At 44.6% G+C, this 21,864-nt stretch overlaps 1 protein-coding gene across 1 annotated transcript in view; it reads right to left on the bottom strand.

Moving 5' to 3' along the window:
• The window catches only part of LOC115329874 (putative acyl-CoA synthetase YngI), a 149,421-nt gene that overhangs the window by 16,009 nt on the left and 111,548 nt on the right, over nucleotides 1-21,864 (bottom strand). The window contains exons 11-13 of the mRNA XM_042293341.1: nucleotides 20,032-20,108; nucleotides 19,827-19,934; nucleotides 15,103-15,248 (exon numbers count right to left, since the gene is read on the bottom strand). Of these exons, the coding sequence (XP_042149275.1) occupies nucleotides 15,103-15,248; nucleotides 19,827-19,934; nucleotides 20,032-20,108 (331 nt within the window). The remainder of the gene's footprint in view (nucleotides 1-15,102; nucleotides 15,249-19,826; nucleotides 19,935-20,031; nucleotides 20,109-21,864) is intronic.

Here is a 21,864-nt window from a genome sequence, read left to right as displayed (position 1 = left end):
GTTGTCTGGGGCGGCTTCTAATACCACCTTACGGACGACGGAATGAAAAATGGGACAAGAAGGGTCGTTCATTGAGCGGGCGTGTAACAATCGTATTTCTATTCGCTTATACAAAGCTTTTTTGCTCAATGGAACAAGTACGACTTTTGCCTTAAAAACTCCGTAAACGCCATTTTTCGGTGATTATTACTCTGGAAGCAGACCGCCAGGCGTGGGTTTGAGGCACTTCAGAAATGTGGTTGAAGCATGATATGAAGAGGCGGCCACACAGTTGTGCCAGGGCATTTGGCTACAGGGGAGCCAGTAGAAAAGTTGGAGTTATGCATCGGCATGTAAGTGACAACCAGCTGCTGCAAACAAATCAATTGTAAGTCCTTGCCTTAATCTATAGAAAGGCAATTGAAAAAATAAGATTTTGTACAATCATCACCAGCTTATTTAAAACATAACTGAGGTTGCTAGAAAGACATAAAAACGAAGCTATTCTTAGACACCAGTTATTAAGCAACCTAGCGGACTGTATGTAACACAAAGTATTCAGGTTAGATTTCACAGTTACACGGATACGTCGTGTATGTACGTTCCTTTCGAATTCTTAATGAAAACGTTCCATTGAATGAGGACGCAATGGTGCACAAAAGCATTTCATTCCGATATTGGCACCTTTGCGTGTTCCAAAATATAATCGCGAAAGCTGTGTTTAATATATTCTAATTAAAAATATTACATCCAGAATTGTATAATAAAATATTTAAAGAAATTACTGAACCTTGTAACGTTCCATAATACAAAATGCAGAATCAGTTACGATATATGAGTCTTTACTAAACCGTTCATATAATTCCCTCCCTCCGTTTTCCTCTTACTCTTCGTCCCCCTCCTACTTCGTCCTCTTCAGAAAAGTTCGTTAGCACTACAGTTAACTAATTGACATATTATTCTAGCATTTTGAAAATGATCCGTTTTAGATTGTTAGGAGAATACATTTCCGCCGATGTCACATTCCGTGATGCTCGTGTCCGTGGTATCATACCACTTTGAATGATACGGAAAGGCATTTTCGATGGCGTCGCATTCAGTGACTCTCTTTGCAGTAGTGCACCAAATGGTGTTCAGTATGCCTTGCGTGGTAGCTGTTTTCGTGACTCCGTAAAGAACAAAAAACTTTTTGTTTGGTTCATGAATGCCTTTCCGAACAATGGCAAAACCGCAAATTTTATTCTTCGATGTAGAACCAAATCGTTTGTCAAACTTTATATTCACAGATCTCTTGTTGAGGGCTCTTCTTTTCTTCCGCCTGCAATAAATCGTGTTTGATGCCATATTTTAGATCCACGGGCAAGTAAGGTAGTTGCTTCAAGGCAGCGAATTTGGGACTACAGGGTAGTCGTATGTGAGCTGTTATGATTTGCAACCGCGGACTCATTGGCACACTTCATCCGCCGCAAAAGTTAAGATACATAGAAAACCACTGTTTAACATCTCATGTTAATCTTTCTGCTGGCCGTTTGCTTCCGGGCAATAGGGTGTGGCGAAGCGAAGCCTTATTTATTTTGATCTCGCACATTGTTGGAGCCTTGCTCTGGAAGGCAGGCCCATTGTTGGTCAAGATAACCTTGTTTAAAAACGTGTCCCGATCTAGCTTGGCAATGAAGCTGTTTGCACTTTTTCATGCTCTTGAGGCGGCAATGCGCGTGCACTCGTCGAAGGCTATCAAGAATGCTTGGGTTCTAGCCACTCGCTCACCTTTCTTCTTTAGTGCAGCGAAATCGAGATAAAATACTTCAAATAGTATATCAGAGTGTACCGCCAAAGTCATTCCATAGAATCGCTGGTTGATAGATGTATTTTTTCATCCCACGCCAAAAGTCTCCATGGGCCAGCTTACATATGTCCGAAAGAAATCATCATGGCCGCCTGAACCGATCCTATCAGAACCAAGCCTGAGGAATGAATTAATTGCTATTACTGTGACTTCAAACTTTCCATTGCTGAAGGTTCAATCTTCAGTGCCTTTTCACAGTTGCATGTAGAAGAGTTCTTGCGTCTCTTGCCGTATCTTGGAAATAGATAGACGCGACAATACGTCTGCGTCTGTAAGGCCAAACCCTAGGCGATGAAATACCTCAAACAAAATATTTTGAATTAGTTATTTTAACTCGGTGTATTTTTTGGGAGCGGGGGTTCATTCATGTTGATGGGGTATGGTAACACTTGGGGATCTGTGAAAAGGTTAAACTTGTGGCCATCGAGGTACAAACAAAAGTATCGCACTGCCACGTGTACAGCAAGGCCTTCCTTTTCCGTCGTTCTGTAATTCACTTCAAACTTCAAAAAGGTATGCAAGTCATATAGCATTAAAGAGAGTTGCTCAGGTGTTGGCTTCGTCGAATTACGTTGGTAAAGGACAACACCGGTGTCGTATTGTGATATATTCGTGTTCAGTTGAAACGAAACATCGACGTGAGGAAAAATTGGCACCGGATGAAGACTAAATCGCGTGTTCTAGACACAGGTATATTTATTCACTCTCAGTGGACGGTTCAGAGGGCACACCTTGATAAGCTAATTGCGTAGAGCACCCTGTTTTTTGTTGTTTTTTTTTGCAAAATTTTGAATAAAAGTTTTAAAATGTCCGACTACACCAAGCAACACAGTAAGCGAATGGATGTCAAACGGTTGTTGGAGAGGGTAAATCTGAGCGGCAGGTTCTTGCTTTGTTGCTTTAAACTATCCATAAACTTTCCGTCCAAGAAACACCACCTTTCCTTCAAAAAAATCAATATTTTGTATTCTGTTCTTTACACAGGCCTCTTCCAAAATCTTAAACACGCATGTCACATGGTCACCGTGATCTTCGGGGATCTTTGTATATACAATTATAACGTCAATATTGCCGCACGCGCAGACGGCAAAGTGGGCAGCGCGCCCACGACCGAACGGTTATCGTGGTTGGTTGGCTCCCACGCAAAAGAGCTGAGATTCGATGTTTAGTAGCGAGGCACCTTCTAGTTGTTTTTTTTTTTTTTTTTTACTAATTGTCGTGTTTCGATAAATTCGCTAACACTGTTGCTTGTTCGATGTCAGAATATTCTACACGCCGAAACTTCTACGCCGATTGCTGCTGAAGCCCATGCGTGTGCAAATGGAGCTTCGCGTGGCGAGCCGACGTCAGTTGCGCCCAGCGTTCGGTCCTGCTGTTTCACCGCCATTGACGCCTGCGATGTTAGTCTTCTTTTTTTGTTTTTTTTGTTTGTTTTGGGCACTAGTTTACCTATCAAACGTCTAGTTTGCTTCTCCTTTCGTCTCATCATCAATTGCCACCGGCTTCGTGGAGGACGTTCTGCGCTTCAGCACCCGCGTTAGCCATCAGACTACAAAAGAGAAGAAGCTACGAATCGTCATGCAGGGCGTAAGAGACAACATCTTCGGAGGTCTTGTCCGCAGCCCTTTGACAACAGTCGAAGATTTTGTCACCGACGCGACAAACATCGAGTGCGCTCTGCAGGCCCGAGCGTGTGACTACCACCAACTAACCGTCCTTGGTACCCTTGTGCCGTATAGCTGCAACCTTGGCTCGAACATCCCAGGCATTCGCGATATCGTTGGCGACACCGTCGGGAGAATTCAGAAAGCTGCTGCCCGCTGCCAACCAGCCGGCTTCGCTGTCAATAGCCTAAGTTGTCCGAGAGGAAGTTTACCGGGGAATATAATTGGAGGCTTCTGTCAGCCTAGCAGCACCCGAGGAGTTTACAGGTTGACTTTACAAAAACCGGTCCCATCACCAGAGGAAACAGAACGACGTCATCCATGGTCCTTGTGCGTTGACCACCATGTAAACCTGCCGCCGCGGTCAAGGGTTTTTGTACCTGTCAGGACCATTGAAGCTTCCGGCGTCGACGTTCTGCTCGAGGGCAGCGCCCAGTTGATTCTAAGAAGAGAACTCGGAGTCGCAAGGGGCGCAACAAAGCTGCAGGATGGACGCACTATGGTACTCGTTACAAACTTACGACAAGAGCCACGACACCTTATTAAAGGGACAGCCGTGGGCTACATGAATTAACTTCAGGACTCAGCCGCCATCTCTGCACTCTTGGAATAATTGTTTTCATCGCAGCCCCAGAGAACGCCACAACCAAACTGGACATCAATACGAAGCTTCCTGCTAGAAAACGGCGACGCCTGCTTGACCTCCTCGGCGAGTTCGCCGAATGATTTGCCACCTCCTAAAGGGTGCAACAAACGACGGTAACGAAGGATCGCACTGCTACCGACGATAACGTGATCCCTGTGCACCAGTCACCGTACCGAGTATTTGTAAAATAAAGATAGTTAATCGAAGAACAAGAAATGCTTAATAACGACATCCAGCATTCAATTAGTCTATGGGCGTCTCCAGTCGTCCTGGTAAAGAAGGAGGATGGGACTCTAAGGTTCTGCGTAGACGTTTGTCGACTAAACGCCCTGACGGAAAAGGACGTCTACTCGCTGCCCCCTGTGAACGACACCCTGGACCGGCTGTGCCACACCCGATATTTTTCGTCAATGGACCTGAATATAGGGTATTGGAAAATAAAAGTCGATGAGCGGAGACCGTAAAAAAATAGTTTTCTTCACGCCCGACAGATTGTACGAGTTTATAATTAATGTATTTTGGACTTTGTACGGCGCCCGGAATCTTTCAGCGTGCCACGAACAGACACCGTGTTAGAAGGTCTGAAATAGCACAGCTGCCTTTTCTACCTAGACGACGTCGCTGTGTTTTTACGAGATTTCGACGAGCACCTGCAACGCCTTCGAGCTGAACTACAAGCAATCAAGATTGCTGGACTCGCCCACAAGCCCGCGCAATGTGGTTTCGCCTATGAACGAACTGAAGCTTTAGACAACGTCGTGAACAACGAAGGTGTTCGCCCAGACTCCGAGAAGCCGCGGACCGCATCCGCATCCTCGCCACCGTTGGACATGAAGGCCGTTAGAAGATTCCGGGTCTCTTTGCCATTTATAGGCGCTTCGTTCAAGATTTCCCCAAGCTTATTGCGTCAGTCACGCATCTAACAAAGGACGCAGTGAAGTTTCAATGGAAAGAAATACGAAAGCGGGAATTCGGCGTTCTCAAGTGGAGACTCCAGACACCACCGATCCTCGGCCATTTTGACCAGTTCGAAGAAACGGAAGTCCACACCGACAAAAGTAATACGGGACTTGGCGGGGTACTGGTTTAGCGGCAGGAGCTTACAGAGCGAATGATTGCCTACGCAAGTCGGATGCTGCCTAAGGCGGAGTTCAACTACTAAACGACAAAAGAAGTGTGCCTTGCTGTCGTCTGGGCGATAATCCAGTTTCGGCCGAACTTTTATGATATTCTATTCCGCGTAGTCACAGATCACCACTCGCTGCTCTTGCTCGCGATCGTAAAGAATCCCTCTGGATGCCTCGTTCACTGGAGTCTCCGACTTCAATAATTCGATATGACCATTACGTAAAAATCTGGTTGCAAACACACTGACGCCGACATTTTGTTGAGCGCTCCCGTCGAGTCACCACCGGCCAGAACCGATGACGACGACGAAGGTATTCTTGGCGCAGTCAAGGTAGCCGTAATGGCAGGACTTAAACGGGACGACTGCGAACTCCGTGCCACAATTGATCACCCGCAATGTCAAGGAAGTGTCGTCCCCGCATTTTCTCCCAAGACTTGACAAGCTTTGCCCTTCGACGGGGTGTTCTCTTTTAAAATAACTTCGGGCCCAGCAACCCAGAATGGCTACTGGTAATACCTACAGTCTTCGGGCAGAAATCTTCCAATCCTGCCATGACGACACGACGGCTGGGCACCTTGGCTACAGCAAGACGCTCGCTGGGATTTAGGAAAAGTACTACTGGCCGAGGTTACCGAAGACTGTTCACCTCTACATTTGATCATGCAATGAGTGTCACCGACACAAGAAACCACTAACGAAGCCATCAGGACTACTGGATCTGATTGCTCCTTCATCCACGCCGTTTCAGCAAATCGAATGGATTTACTTGGCCCTTTCCCACTGTCAACGTCGGGAAACGGCTGTATGATCGTCACCATAGACTATTTCACGCGGTACGCCGAAGCAAGAGCGCATCCTTCAGAGATTGCTGTGGAATCCGCCAAGTTTTTCGTCAACTCCACAGTCCTCAGGCATGGCACTACCGAAGTTCTGATTACAAATCGCGGGTCATCGTACATGGCACAGCTGAGGCAAGAGATCCTCCGTCTTAGCGATACCAACAGCCGGCAAACCACAGCTTACCATCCTCAGACTAATCTGCTGACGCAACGCCTAAACAAGACCATCGCCGACGTCATGTCGATGTGCGCCGACGTGGAACACAAGGCGACGGACGAGGTCCTGCCGTATGTCACGTTCGCCTTCAACACAGCGGTTCAAGAAACCACTCGTGCTACAACAGTCCAGCTGGTGCATGGTCGCAAGGTGACCACTATGCTTAAAGGAGGTGTACAACGATTTTAACGTTGAAAGAATTAGCATCTTCTGCTTTTGATAATGTTCACCTTGTCACAAATGACAGAAAGCACACCTCCTTTCATCGAAATGTTGCGATTCTGCCGCATAATAGCGAGGCAAAACTTAGAATATTCCCCAACCTGCAGCGGCCATGAGAAACACGCGGCGTGACGTCAATAGCGAATATTGTTGAAAGATAGCAAATTGTGCGAATACCTGCTCGATAAAAGGTAACTTTTTTATAAATCTTGACGTTCCAACATATATATAAATGCGTCGAAAACCTGGTATCATCGAGAAAACTTTTACTATACGGAGTTTTAGTGGCGCCATCTATCGTAGGTTCACGAAACCGTCAGCTCTCTGCTACCGCGAACAGCCACCAGAAGCAAAAGGGGGAGGGGGACAGGGCCGGACGAGTATGGCCGGACCCGAATGAGACTTTCCTTCTTTCACCATATATTGTTTGCGCGCCGCCCGCCAGCACGTGGTCACGCGGTCGCGAGCTGATGAGTTCTCTCTGCTCACTGATGGATCTAAAGAAAGAACTTTTCCGGAACCCCGCGCCTACCCCATCAACGTCACTGCGCACGTGACCCGGAAGATGACGTACGAGTTGAGAGGCGGCAAAAACCTGGATCTTTTTCATTTTTAAAATAAAAACTAGGGTATCCAGGCAAAATCTGTTTTCTGTAGTTCACTTCAGAAGTGTCAGGCATCAACTTCCAAAATAATTTAAGCAAAGCCCTGATATTGTTGCACAGCCCCTTTAACGCCATGCTACCTCACGAGCCAAATGGCGACGGAAGTGATGAAGCCCAGGTGGTCGCGCAATGTGCAGAAGAAGTCCGACAGCTCGCCCGAGTCCGGATTCAAGACGAGCAACGTATTGACGCTGGCCGCTACAAAATTTGTCGTCCGGACGTTTACTTCCAACTCGGAAGAAGGCTGTAAGTGTGGACACCGATATGACGTCCCGGTGTGAGCGAGACGCTATTTGAAGTGCTACTTTAAACTATACAAGGTCTTTCGACGCCTCGGCGACCTTAAGTACGAAGTGGTGCTCTACGGAACGCACTCATCACCGCAAAGCTGACCGCGACCCGAGGTGGTTCACATCTTTCGACTCAAGCGACTCTACGCTCGATAGGACTGCGTACTTTAGCGTACCAAACCGTTCTTTTATTTGCTTTGTTTTGTTTTGTGCTGCATCGCGCCGATGCACTTTTTAAGGAAGGGGGGGGGGGGGGGGGGGAGAGGGAGTAGTGCTCCGTGCGCACCTGGCCAAGTTGGCAGCGCAGTCGTAGCCGCATGGTTTTCGCATGTGGCTCACTCGCAAAAAGCCCTGGTTCGATGCCCAGAAGCGGAGGCGTCTGTTTTTTATAATTGTTGCGTTCTGATAAATTAGATAACTCTGTTGCTTCTTTGAGGTCAGAATGTTTGACACGCCGAATCTTCTGCCGCGATTGTTCAAGAAGCCCACGCATGTACAAAAAACCCTTTGCGTGGCGAGCAGGATCGGTCTTGCCCAGCGTTCGATCTTGCTCTTTCGTCGCCATTGACGCGTGCGGCGCTAGTCTTTTCTATATTGTTTTGAGCAAAAGTTCGCCCCGTTGAACGTTTAGTTTCATTCAGTCTCCGTCGCCACATCAATTGTCATTTGTGACCATATAGACGTTACTTAACTTTCCCCCAAACCGATTAGGTACTCCATTCATCATCTTTTGGAACCATTATAATGAAATTTACCAGCCGATGGGGAATCATTTGATGCGCTCATATACATCAAATAGTCTTAAGAATGCAGTAAATGTCTAACACTCATCCCCTTAAGGAACTTGTAAGATTCCTTTGCACAGGTCAATACTAAAAAAATACTGTACATCCGCCTGTCTCATCGATAATATTGTCGATTCTCGGCATCAGGAACGAGAGAAGTTATGTTTTATAATTGATCACGCGATAATCTGTCAATAGCCGTTCTGATCCGTCTTACTTTGGTACCGTGGTTATTGGCGAAGCCAAAGAGGAGACTTAGGGTAGAATTGTGCCTGCATCCAACATGTCTTGAAACTCTTTCTTCAGCCGCCGTTCCTTTATAATATCATGATGCATGGTTTCCTCCAACCCATTGAATTGTCGCTCGCCAGCACGAAGGTTACTTCAATAAAGTAGTGGCGGGTGGGCATTTGCCAACATATATTACCTCTGGGAAGTTGATATGTATATCATCTACCGGTGCGGTAGGTGAGTATATCATCTACCGCACCGGCACTGTTTGCATAAGGTACCTTAATGATATCATGCCTATATATGTTGATATGCATTCTCTTCGTATCTGCTGGGAAAGTGGTAAATCATACTTCAGTCCATTAACCACTAGAGCTTCGTTATGTATTTGTTGGCACTCATATATAATGTTGAATTGAATCAATGTCTTGTATAATCTTTTTTATCAACGTAGCTTTGCTATGTTGATGGGGGGCGTGGAACCGGCGTCATGTTGGTGCCGCGATTGACAAGCGCTTTTCTGCTGACGCAGGCTTTTTGCGTCGCTGCGCCGGACTGGGCCTGCAACCACGTGTCGTCCTCGGACGAATTCTACGACGACAACAACTACGAGAATGAAGTGTGCCCAGCATTCGGTTTTGGCGAAAACGACATCGTCCGCTACGAACAATGGAGTGCTCCGAGTGCTGCTCTTGGGGACTACCGTCTACATAAGTCAGCAGGCACCATTTCGGCGCTGGGGCGTGAAACCGGCGTCATGTTGGTGCCGCGATTGACAAGCACTTTTCTGCTGACGCAGGTTGGTTTCTGTCCTGCACGTTTTTATGTCTATGTCTTGCCGGTTCCACCCCATGAGCTGCATGCATCAATGAGTGCTTGTCGAACGACGACCAACTGTGTCAGGCGGCGTTTTCTGTTACTCAGAAATTACGCGTTTTACTTTTTGCTTTTACTTCTTTGCGGCGATATTGAATTGAACCCTGGCCCTCAGGTGCAGCTAGAGGAACTGCTGGACGGGCAACAGCGTCTAATGGCCAAATTAAATCAAATCGCAGCAAACCAGGCATCGGCCGATTCCAGACTGAATGACGTGTGCAACCGTATAGGATCAGTGGAAGCGAAAATTGATAAACTTGACAATATACAGACTGTTCTTCCAGGGTATAAAGAAAAATGTGACGCACAACTTACGCAGATACAAGCTCTGTCATCCCGGGTAGAAACTCTCGAAAATCGTAGCCGCCGCAGTAATCTGATTTTTTATGGATTCCCTGAATCAAATGCGAAAGAAACCGCCGCTGCTTGTGAATAACTTGTTACGAACCTGTGCCACACTCGTTTAGGCGTAGATGATATTCTTATCGAAACGGCATACCGGCTAGGCAAGCAGTCTACTGATCGTAACCGACCAATCTTTGCAAGTTTTCGTTTTCTGAAAGATAAGGAAAGAATCATGTTTAATTTTCGCAAACTAAAAGGTACAAATTTAAGCATCTCAGAAGACCTCTCCGAATCTGTTCGTGTTGTACGAAAGCAATTATGGGAATACGCGAAGGCTCACCGTCGACCGGATAGCAAAGTTCTGCTAAAACATGACTGCTTGCTCCTGGACGGGGTCAAATTCACTTGGGATGATGAGGCAAAGCTGGTGATTCAGCATTGACTACCTAATAACCGCAAATAATGTCCAATAAACATAACCCTTGTCAACTGTAGAAGTGTGAAAAATAAAGTAGATGAGCTACGGCAGCTTGTAAACATGACTCAGTCACAGGTTGTAATCGGGACGGAGTCGTGGCTGGACGAAAACGTTCTCGATCGAGAGGTTTTCCCTGACAATTACTTGTGTTATAGAAAAGATAGAAATTCCCACGGAGGGGGTGTTTTTATTCTTGTTCATGAAAGTATTGTTTCCAAAAAATGCCGATTGAAACTGAAAACGTTGAAAACGTTTGGTGCGAACTTTCCTTGGGTAATGGTGAACGGCTGGCCGTTGGTGCCTTTTACAGGCCACCAGGTACACAGCCGAGCGTTTTAAGTTCGCTGTCTGAAATTGTTTCTACTATTAGATGCGCTAAAATTATAATTGGAGGTGACTTTAATCTACCTGCAATTAACTGGAAGGCGAATAATCACAGGACTGGTGCAGGAGGAGAATTATACAACGAGTTTTTCACTCTTATGGACCTGTGTTCACTTGAACAGCACGTTCTTGAGCCAACGCGAGACGATAAAACAGGCCACATTCTAGATTTACTTTTATCCAATACGCCAGACATTATCTCAAATACGCAAGTCATCACTGGCATCAGCGATCATAAAGTAGTTGTGGCAGATGTTAACCTTGCAAATACCAATGTCGGTCGGTCAAAACCGCGGAAGGTGTTTTTATACAACAAAGCAGATTATGATAGCATGTCAGCTGTACTTGATTCGTTTTTTCCAACCTTTGAAACGTTGGCTGAGGAACTGAGTATCGAGGATCTCTGGCGTGTTTTAAGAACAAAATAACTGAATTAACGAACTGCTTTGTTCCTTCTGCTATGCTTACTTCGAAGCGTGCACGTGACAAACCTTGGGTATCTCGCCAGCTCCGTAGCCTTATTCAAAAGAAGCGAAGGGCGTTCCTCAAGTACCGTAGCACTCAACTTGCAGCCCATCTTGCCAAGCTGAGCGAACTAACTTCACACGTAAAAACCAGCATTCATACAGCCAAACAACAATATTTCCAGGCATTTGAAGAGAGGGTGAAGAATAATCTAAAGGAGTTCTGGAGATACGTGCGCAGCAATGCCAAAAGTGGTATCTCCGTTCCGCCGCTTAATCACGATGACAGTGTTGTACAAAGTGATACCGATAAGGCCCAGCTTTTGAATCCATTTTCTTATTCCGTGTTTAACCCACCTGCACAGCGGGATGTTTCTCTCGATGCGCCCTTTGTGACTAATGAGATGCCTCCGATCACACTCCAAGTGGAAGGGATTAGAAAGCTTTTATATGAACTTGATGTAAGCAAGGCAACAGGCCCCGACAACATTTCTCCTTGTATTCTTAGGTCATGCTCTGGTGTAGTCTGCCTGTATTTTTATGTTCTTTTTGAAAAATCTTTAGATACATCATCATTGCCGTCAGATTAGAAGCTTGGTCGGGTGGTCCCGATACACAAGGGTGGCCCAAGGAACGTGGTCACAAATTACCGTCCGATTTCACTAACTAGCATCGCTTGTAAGGTAATTGAGCACGTTTTATATACAGGCATAATCCATCATGTAAATGCCTCGGGAATACTACATTCCTCCCAGCACGGCTTTCATCAAGGCTACTCGTGTGTGACACAGCTAACAGAGTTTGTACATAAATTGGCAGGTGCTCTTGATGGCCGTGATAGCGTTGACTGCATTTTTCTTGATTTCAGCAAGGCGTTTGATGTTGTCTCCCATGACTTGTTAATTGCGAAAATTCACGGTTATAAAATTGATAAGAAAGTGGTATATTGAATACGCGAATATTTGTCTCTCCGTAAACAATATGTTGTGCTAAATGGTTGCCAGTCGGAATTTGCTGACGTGACATCAGGAGTCCCGCAAGGGTCCGTCCTTGGGCCGCTGTTGTTTATGCTGTACTTGAATGATATCGTGGGTGTTGTGTCATCACCAATGCGTCTCTTTGCAGACGATTGTGTTGTTTATCGAAAAATACGAGCTAGTGATGACGTCGACATTCTACAGGCAGACATAAATGCAATTACCGATTGGTGGAAACTGTGGGAAATGAATATTAATTTTAAGAAAACTGTCCACATCCCATTTACGAGACGGCGTGTTCGTCCCTCAGTACTTATACCATTAATGACGAGCCACTCACTGTTGCCTACGAATACAAATATCTTTGTGTATTCCTAACCTCGACCCTAAGTTGGAATAAGCACATTGACTATACTGTCTCTAAAGCCTCGAGAATGCTTGGCTTTCTCGCTCGTAATTTTAAGCCTGTACCACGTTCCTTGAAAGAAAGACTTTATTTTTCGCATATCCGCTGAATTTTAGAATATGCCTGCACTATATGGGATCCTCACACTGCTGTCCAGATAATCAAACTTGAAAAAGTACAAAACCGGGCTGCCCGTTTTGTTTTAAACAATTACGACAGGCGACTTAGTATGACTCGTGCGAAACAGAGCCTAGGATGGAAGGAGTTAAGCTTTAGAAGGAAGAACCTTCGACTGAAATTTTTTAATAACATATTTCACTGTAGAACTGGGATAGATAGAAATGCCTACCTTCACCCGCCAGATTACATATCGCAACGAAAGGATCATGTGTATAAGGTCAGGGAATTCCGCTGTAAAAGTGACGTCTATATGAACTCTGTTTTTCCTAAAACAATACGGGATTGGAACGATTTGCCAGCCTCGGTGGTCAACATTGTTCCTAACGATATGTTTTATTCAACACTAACCTCGTAGTGTCTAGTTAGTTGTTGAGTAGCGTTCGTAGTGTTTAGTAGACCGCATTTTTATTTTTTTATGTAGCCTGCACTTTGTTGTGATACTGAAAGATTTATGGCTTGTGAATATTGCTCTTTTAACTTTTGTATAACTATTTGTGTTCCTCATTTGCAACTTCTCCCCCCCCCCCCCCTACTGTAATGCCCCATGGCGCTGTAGGTATCTGAATAAATAAATTGATTGTACGATCCTCAAAAGGCTTTTAATACTAAACGGCCTCTTGGCTGACTATTCTCAAAGACTCGCCGCTGTCGACAAGAGCCTTTAAGACTATTTATTCCATTTACATCTATGTGCAAAAGTGATGACTGTGACAAGCAGGCAGTCCCTTTGGTTATCACTGGGCGGGACCGTACGCCCTCGTCTATGCGTTCTTTTTTTTTTTCGGGTGCATGTGCATCAGGTGATCCACCCTCTTCAAACTTTACTAAGTTTGTCGGAGATTGCTTTTGGGGAGACTTGGCAAAAGTTTGCCTATCTCTGGGATTGGCCTGTTCCTTCTACAGGCTTCTGTAATACCCGGGGCCGTACATCTAAGCGCAGATGTTAAAAGTAATACACATGATATTTAGCAGTCTTGGGCGCTTTCACGTGGACCTGTTTTTGTAGGTCATTGGGAAGTCTGTGAATGACTAGAGGTGCTACAGATGAATTTGGTAGGGAGTAGTCTGCTAGCTAGAACAGCATTATTTTCATAGAAGTATTACATGACCTTTCCTATCTGGCATCTGCAGAATATCGCATATCCCACTTGTCCACGGTATTTTCTAAAAACACAGTTGGAAAACCCTTTTTTGCACTTCTCCCAAGAGTCATTGAGATGGTCAGTTAAGTACAGTTCACACCACTTTATCGCCATCTAAGTGAGAAAACGTCGCATGTATTTTAACTCGGTCGTCATTAGAGTGCCAGCCGCTTATCTGGCAGGCATACTCACAGAAAGACAGCCACGCGTCGGAGTTCGTTGACTGGCCATAAAATAGTTCAGGCTTCCCAATTCAAAAGCGTGAATATTGCTGGCTTCTTGAAAGTCCCACAAAAGCCTGAAGAATCTTTTTTTTGTGTGTTATGAGTTGTTCTTGCGCATGTAGGATCTGGTACACCAGGTAGTTAGGGTCTACGGGGCTGGCACCACCTGCGCTCTGAGTTCTTTTAAGAGCAGAGCCGTCTTGGAAGTTGCCTGAGGACCAGTGGGGAAACCGCTGTCGGGACTGCTTGAGAAGTTTTCCTTTGGTGCACTCTGAAGATTTCAAAGAGTGAAGTCGGCGTGAACTTTGCCTTGAGGACCTGCCGTAAAGCCGGCTTAGGGAGCGCTTGATAACTCGCTTTAAACACCGACTGGGAAGTCACCTTGCGTACTGGCTTGACAATTGTATTGTGAACTGACTAGGATAATTTCTTGGGTGGGTTTAAACGATATCCTCAATGAAGGTTTCGGCCCGCCTCTATAGGGTCCCTAATCGAGGCGTCGGAATCTGCGACCCTTACGTTGACCTTTAACGTCTTATTCCGTAAGATAGCATTAATATACATTCCTGAATTTTCACAAACGTGTTGATTGAAGTCTGGAGCAATGACCCGACCCAGTAGCGGGAACGCCTCTTCTTCTTTCGGCTTGCCACACGAGAAGATCTGCACAACTTGAACTTTGCCTCGTGCCGTGAGGGTAATGCACATAATGCTATCCTGTCGACTGCGGCAAAATGTAAAATTCCACAATCATAATACACAATCGCTTACGATATATGTAGCTTTACTGAACCGTTCATTTTCTGAGGATTATTACGATTTCTTTACTTTTGATTAATTTGGCCACATCTTAGATATAAAAAATTGATGTTGCTAAACCGAAATGTTGCAGAGATTTCCCGCGTCCGTCAGTGCATTCGCCAATCTTCTTCGAGAACAAAGATATGTCTTATATTCAGTACGTTACCTGGCTCTCTTGATTCGCGCATTATTTTTCAGCATAAAGCATAAAAAAAGCTACACCATGCTAACTATGTGTATTTTCTTCTATTGCAGTGTGGAAGCGTTCGTCACAGCTGCGGACACTGAAATTGACGTTGCTGCCTTCCTTACCCCGTGTGGTACCAGGTGTCTCGAATGGCTTCATTTGTCATGGCCTCATCGTTAAGATAGCCCTTGAAGACGTGGGGACCTCGGGTGCACAGCTCTCCCCCCGAGTTCACAGGAACAATCCTGCCTTCGGCGTCCACAACCTTCACCTGCATCGATAGAAGGCGTCATCTGTTTAGTGAATTTTATTTTGAAGGACTTACTGCGCAGGAGTTTTCCGTACATAAACTACTCTATTGAAGCAACGGCAGCATCTTATAATTTAATTAATTTTAATCACTATCCTATTTTCGTAAGTTGTAGTTTACTTTAAACTCTTTTTCGGAGTAGAAGCTACTCCGAAAAAGAGTCTAAAGTAAACTTAAATCACAGTATTCGTTCAAAATCTAACTATAGGATTTCTCATCAGAAAACACTTGAGCATCAAGGTCCCTAGAGTGAGGAAGCCACAAAATAAAGACTATTCAGACAAGCTATACATTCTGAGCGGTACTTTGCCTGCGTATTGTTGCCACCCGGCGGAAATTCCCTCAATGTCTGTCGAAACGCGACGCGAAAGTGAAGGTGTCTCGGAGGCTCGCAAGTGGTGCTGACTAATCGCTGAAAGAAGCTTGACTGCGCCATAAATGCAACTCAAAATTACAGGAAACAGGTAGCCAGGAAAGAACAGTCAGTAACAGGTTGAGAGTTCGGGGGAAGCACCTCTCACCCATTCGCACCTTATCAAAGCAAACATCGGAAAATAGGCGAGATCCTCTCCAGCGCTCGCTCTGCTAAAGTGGAAATAAGTAGGAAAGAGGTTTCCCTGAAGAATTAAAACGCCACCGACTTTAGTGTTCGTGAGCTGGGCGTTTGCGCCGCAGTGTAGAGTTCCTGTGGCGCTTAGATCCCGGATGGAGACAAAAACTCGGGTTATTTGAATGAAGGCCTTTTTCTCATAGGAATTCGCTCACATTAAACACAGGCATACCACCCACACCAGATGATAAAATTAAACTCGCGTTCTGTCGCTGGTCATATTTTTTTAAATATTTTTTTTTAGTTGAGTTTGAGGTTCTTGTGTTGCTTTGTGAACAACACAAATAAGGACGAAGTTCTTTTTTAGCATTTTGTCTTCAAAGTTCGAAGTTCCAAATCAGAACTCACAAGTATTCGGGCAGTAGCGAGGAAAGAGAAAAAATCGGAGAGAGCAACACTGCACCTTCGCGTAGGAGCCCTGTTATTCCTTTGGGTTGCCTTTTCTTTCCACAAACCAGAAGTTTTTAAATATTGAAAATATTCAAGAGACATTAAAACTTCCACAAACCTCCTCCATAATAAATTAATATAAACAAGCGAACAAAGTGGCTGAAGTCCCTAACTCAAGCATAGCGAAACCTCCAAATGAAGAACGGCACTTCTCCAATATAGGCCAATTCAAATAGTCAACCATGCAAAATGTGTTTTTATGTTCATTGTTTTCATCCAATTTATTGCCTCGTTAGAAGGAGGCCATTTTAAGCTAGCAGGATATGTCTTCGGGAGAAAATTGGGCTCATTGTGAGACAAGAGTTTTGAGTGAATTGACTCTGTGCGCTAATATGAAGCAAATTGTTAGGCTAACGGGGCTTTGTTGCCAAATGAATATTCAGGTTATTTTCCCTGCCATAATAAGTATAATAAATATAAATTGTAAGTATGTCGCTACATTATTACGGTTGTTAGTAATTTGGTTTTTGACTATTGCTATTCTTTACATTTTACTCGACTCAAAATTACGTTAAACGCTGATTCCGTACACGTTTTAACCTCAAGCAAATAGGAAGTTTCGAGCATTGTTCATACGCCACGCGAAGTAGTTCTTACAAGACTTGATTTTCGGAAGAAGAAGCGATGCTTTTAGCGTTTGAAACAGGTACGTCTTGATATTGAAAGATAAACCTAATCTAAAATGTGCCTACATATGTCTTATATATTTCATAAATTGGGAAATTAGTAATTCTCCACGAGGAGCCGGACCTTTTTTAATAGGGTTATTTACGTAAAAAGGAGGACAAAAAGTAACTTACTTTAGTTGTTTTTTTAACAGCCTTTACATGTTTGGTCTACAGCTGCGGATGGCATCGTAGCCATGAATGCAAAATTTGTGGCATCGTAGCCACGAATGTAAAATGTAAAAGCGTAGTCCACAGCTTTCAGAGCAGACGATGATGCGATAAAAATAATATACGTCAAAACACTGTCTGAATATGTTTTATTCTGTCGAGGATGCACGGTAAAAACACGCCTTGCAAATGGAATCAAACGTTTCTTTAGCTGTTCCAGATATCAACTTTTTTGCCATATGTGGAAGTATTCCGCAGTGATCGTGTGTCTTTGTCGACCGCTATGAAACCGGCAGCACATTTATCCGCTCGTCTAGAACGTGCCTCGTGAGAAAAATTAACAAGCCTTGTATCTGAAACGAATATGTTGAAACCTCACTGTCACCAAGCTAACTTCAGTATGCAAGCTTAAAGCAAAAAGCAAACAATTCACGGGAACAGTACATCCAATCACATATGCGAGTCGTACTTAACGGATCTTACAACGTTCACCGCAATATATGCAATGTAGCTTTCAGCCCACACCAACCCAAAAGTCCCAAGTTATATGCGTCAACCCGTTCCTCCGACGCTTAATTTCCAGCTACATTCAGCAGGAAAATTGATGTTCCGTGACCTGTCATGAGCCCTGTACACAATTTCAGATTCCACAATAAATTTAGAAGAATAATTCGCGTCACGTGACTTAACTTCACGATTCATACACACCAATTCAATTTCCCGTCTAAATTTGAAGGTAAAATTAATGTCGCGTGACTTGACTCTAAGTGACCTATGCACTTGTACCGTTTTCCCGCGAACTTGGATAAAAACAGTAAGGCCACGTGACCCCTAGTCGAGTGATATAAACACCAAATAATTTTCTCACTAAACCGGCTAGAACCTTTACCACGTGATAAGACGTCACGTCACCTTTGCACCAATCGCTTTCTCGGCTACATTTGGCGGGAAATCGATATCATGTGACCTACGCACCGAGTAAGTTTCCCCTTCTAATATAGTGTTTGTATAAACGTCACGTTACCTGGCATGATGGACGTACGCACCCATTAATTTTTCCAGCTAAATATGGAGGGAAAATTGATATCACATGACGTATTCAGCAGGTCGCTTTCACCGCTAAATTGTGGAATTTTAGGCTCTTCATCAACCCCACCTGCCGATACTACTGTTTCATGTCTTCTAGAAACACAGTAAAGAGTGATACAAACTGCTACATACCACGCATCACAGCGCTGAACTTAAATTTCGCTGCCAATATGTTAAAACAAATTATCGCCTGAATTAGGATAGCTGTGACTATGACGCATCGGTTCCCGTAATGCGATTGCTTACCCTTTCGAAACCACTTTCGAGGCACGGGAAGCAAACGGGGTACAAGTTCGTCTGTTCTTGACGCACCTAGTGTGACCGCTCACTTACCAGATGTACCCCCTTCTTTTGTTTCCCCCCGACCTCACCCAATAATGCAGAGACCTTTTTTTCTTCCTCAGCGCTCGTTTCGTACGCGTTCTTTATGTTTCCATCTGGAGGGCATGCGTCTCATCCCGTTATAATCCGTCAAAGACGCGTTTTTGAGCACTTCGTCGCGGAATAGGATGCAAAATATGACGTCAAAGTTTGCAGGCACCGTAACACAGTGACAAACGAAAAAAAAAAACACTCATATACACAGATGCAAACAGGCACACACGCTTAGCTCCGACAAAGCAGTACCCCATCGGGATACAGGTAATCCAATTACGTAAACAAGATACGCTGTTTGAGTAGCTTCTCGGAAACGTACGCAATTTGTTTATTGCTTATGTGTGAGTCTCGCTTAGAAGCAGACTACGTCAAGCTATGACTGTATTTTGTTTACCTTACCTCTTTTTTGTTTTTAATCATCCATGTATATCTCTGCCTGTAAACTAAAACACACACAACTTAGAATAAAACATAAATATATTATGCGAGTCATGAAGGCAGGGACATGCCTTGTGGTATAGCATTATCAGCCGTTCAAAAGGGAACTTGTAAAGATCACAGTTAGATTAACGAAAAGAAAGATTTCGAAATGACAAAATCACCATGCCTATATTTTCAAAATTAGGAATTAGAAGGTTCGCTATTTTACCGGGAAACATAATCAAAGAAGAGAAATATGCTTAGTACGATGTCGAAAAACGCCAGCTACATGAAAACTGTGAAATCATGTTTATGAGCGAAAATGTCATTATATGGGCATGTGCACAATTACAGCTCACAAAAATCGAATCAAAAAGTGGCGGTTACAAATCTCTCCGGTAAAGGTTTCATCGCTCTCCTTATGATCAGCTTGGTGAAGCAGAAACTTCATGACTTGGTTATCAAATTAGCATGGTTGCAAAAAAAATATTTCGCTACATGCAGAGTCACTACACACTTGTGCTGTTGCTCATAACGCCTGAGACACATGTGAAAAAAACTTCAAGTGAAACCGTGGTTTTTCTACGCCTTTCCGAAATTTAGTACCTAAAGTAACTCCTCTTTTAGGCATGCTACAGCGCGACAACTTATGGAAACGTGGATAACTCCAGCAAAACATTCGAGTAAATATGGATGGCACTGACTATTCCTGGGGTGTCCCTTGTCAAAAGTGGGCAGCGACACCTGTTTACCAACCTCAACATGGTCCAGCGGTGTCCCAACGGTCCGAATCCAGAGATCCATTGGCTCATCAGGATTCGTGCTGCTGAAGACTGGACTAGTTTCGGTGCCACCGAACAGGATCTGAAAGGTCGCATCATTGCGAGGCATCAGGTAGCAATCCAATAAAACTGTAAAGCATGTCCTAGTGAAGAGACGGTTGAAAAAGGTGTTTACATACGTATAAACCTTTTGCGTTCATCCGTGTTCTTATCTTTTCCACAATGGCAGGTTTACACACGGACCCACCCATAACCGCTGCGAAATAAATAAGAAACGACAAACAGTATTTAAGACATAAGTAAATACAGGTAATTACAGGTGAAACAAGGGCAGGTTTGGATAGAGGTAAAGTTTAGACAAAGACCGAATGAGGACACGGCAACTCCAGCGAAGCCGTCACCATACGTAAACACTTTATGTATGGAGTACAGCAGAGTGGCGGTGAAATATGCATCGCAGTCTCATTAGAATGTTCACACCAATCCCAGATTGCTATCAAACGCTAGAAAGAGAACCGTGTGACAAAAACCGGCGGTGCTGCCGTCGTTATGCATATGCTACCTATTACCTCAATGCTGTGACAGCGTTCGGCAGCACGCTAATTTATCGTATGTTATAAGAAAATGCCCATGTTCAACTTGTGTTGAACATGGGCATTTTGTGTGTTGAACATGGGCTAATCCCGTGCAGTGAGCACGGGATCAGCCGAACCATGCGGACCACTCATTTTGTCATCTTGCTCGTACAGATTTCGGCCCTCCAGTTTCCGGTGCCTGCGTCCCTGCCCAGCCGTGACGCCGCCGTTCTCATGAGCGGTTCCTCGGATCATCGTGCTGGATCGCCTCGACATCGGCAGGCTGCCACCTATCTGTGGGATAATCTGCAAGCAATCTCTCCTTGTTCCCTCGACATCAACCGAGCATCGTCAGCGACACTGTCATCTACGCCGCCTACAAACGCCCATATAGGCAGCTTGGAACGTCTTCAGCCCTTGAGTGAGCACGGGATCAGCCGAACCATGCGGACCACTCATTTTGTCATCTTGCTCGTACAGGTTGGTCCACCTCCCTCGTTATACGCTAAAAAAACTAGCGATATATGGTTATTGCTCTTTCCGTGCTCACAAGTGCTTCAAAAAACTGTTTGTGACTCAGTTGATGTGGTGTACCTTCTACTAAAAACTTCCGGAGACGTGGAATCTAATCCCGGACCGATGAACGAGGCCCAACTTAAACTGTTTAACGAGATGCACTCAATGCTGACAGCCGTTAACGAGCGCTCCCTTAGGATGGATCAGGCTCAATCGGGTATAATTGCTACACTTAACGAAGTTAAACAAAGTCAAGAATCTATCAAGGGGGCCATAACGGAAATAAAAATGAGACTGAACGAGGTTGAAAATAAAACTGCTGCAGTCCCTAATCTTCAGATTGAAGTAACCATAGCGCGAAGCTTGGCGGAAGAAGTGCAGAAAGAGAACATAGTCCTACGAACACGCCTAGATGATGCTGAAGATCATTCACGCCATGATAATTTGTTTTTTTTTTTCGGGATGGCCGACACAATATCAGAAACATGGGCGCAGACAGAACAAACAATTCTGAACATATTTCGACAGTCGCTTAATCTACAAGTATCGGACGAAGCTATTGTTCGTGCCCATAGAATCGGCACGTTTTGTCAGAACAAATGCCGCCCAGTCATCGTAAAATTCGGGTCCTACAAGTTGAAAGACAACGTTCTTCTCTCAAGGGCCCCCCTGAAAGCAAAACGCTTAACAGTAAGCGAAGACTACTCAATTGGGACACGTATCGCACGAAAAAAACTAATCGATTTCGCGAAAGAAAAAGGTTGCACTTTAAGCTTCGACATAACAGAATTCACATTAACAATAAATGCTATGCTTTTGATCTCACCACCGAAAATGTGTACGAGGCTGGTCCCTCTACTACGCCGGTTGTTACTGTCACACATAATTCCCTGCCTGCTAATGACTCATCTCAGCCATCAA

This window comes from Ixodes scapularis, unplaced genomic scaffold (assembly GCF_016920785.2).
Source record: "Ixodes scapularis isolate PalLabHiFi unplaced genomic scaffold, ASM1692078v2 PGA_scaffold4__175_contigs__length_147842914, whole genome shotgun sequence".
Classification (NCBI taxonomy): Eukaryota; Metazoa; Arthropoda; class Arachnida; order Ixodida; family Ixodidae; genus Ixodes; species Ixodes scapularis.
This window is presented reverse-complemented; position numbering and strand designations above follow the sequence as displayed.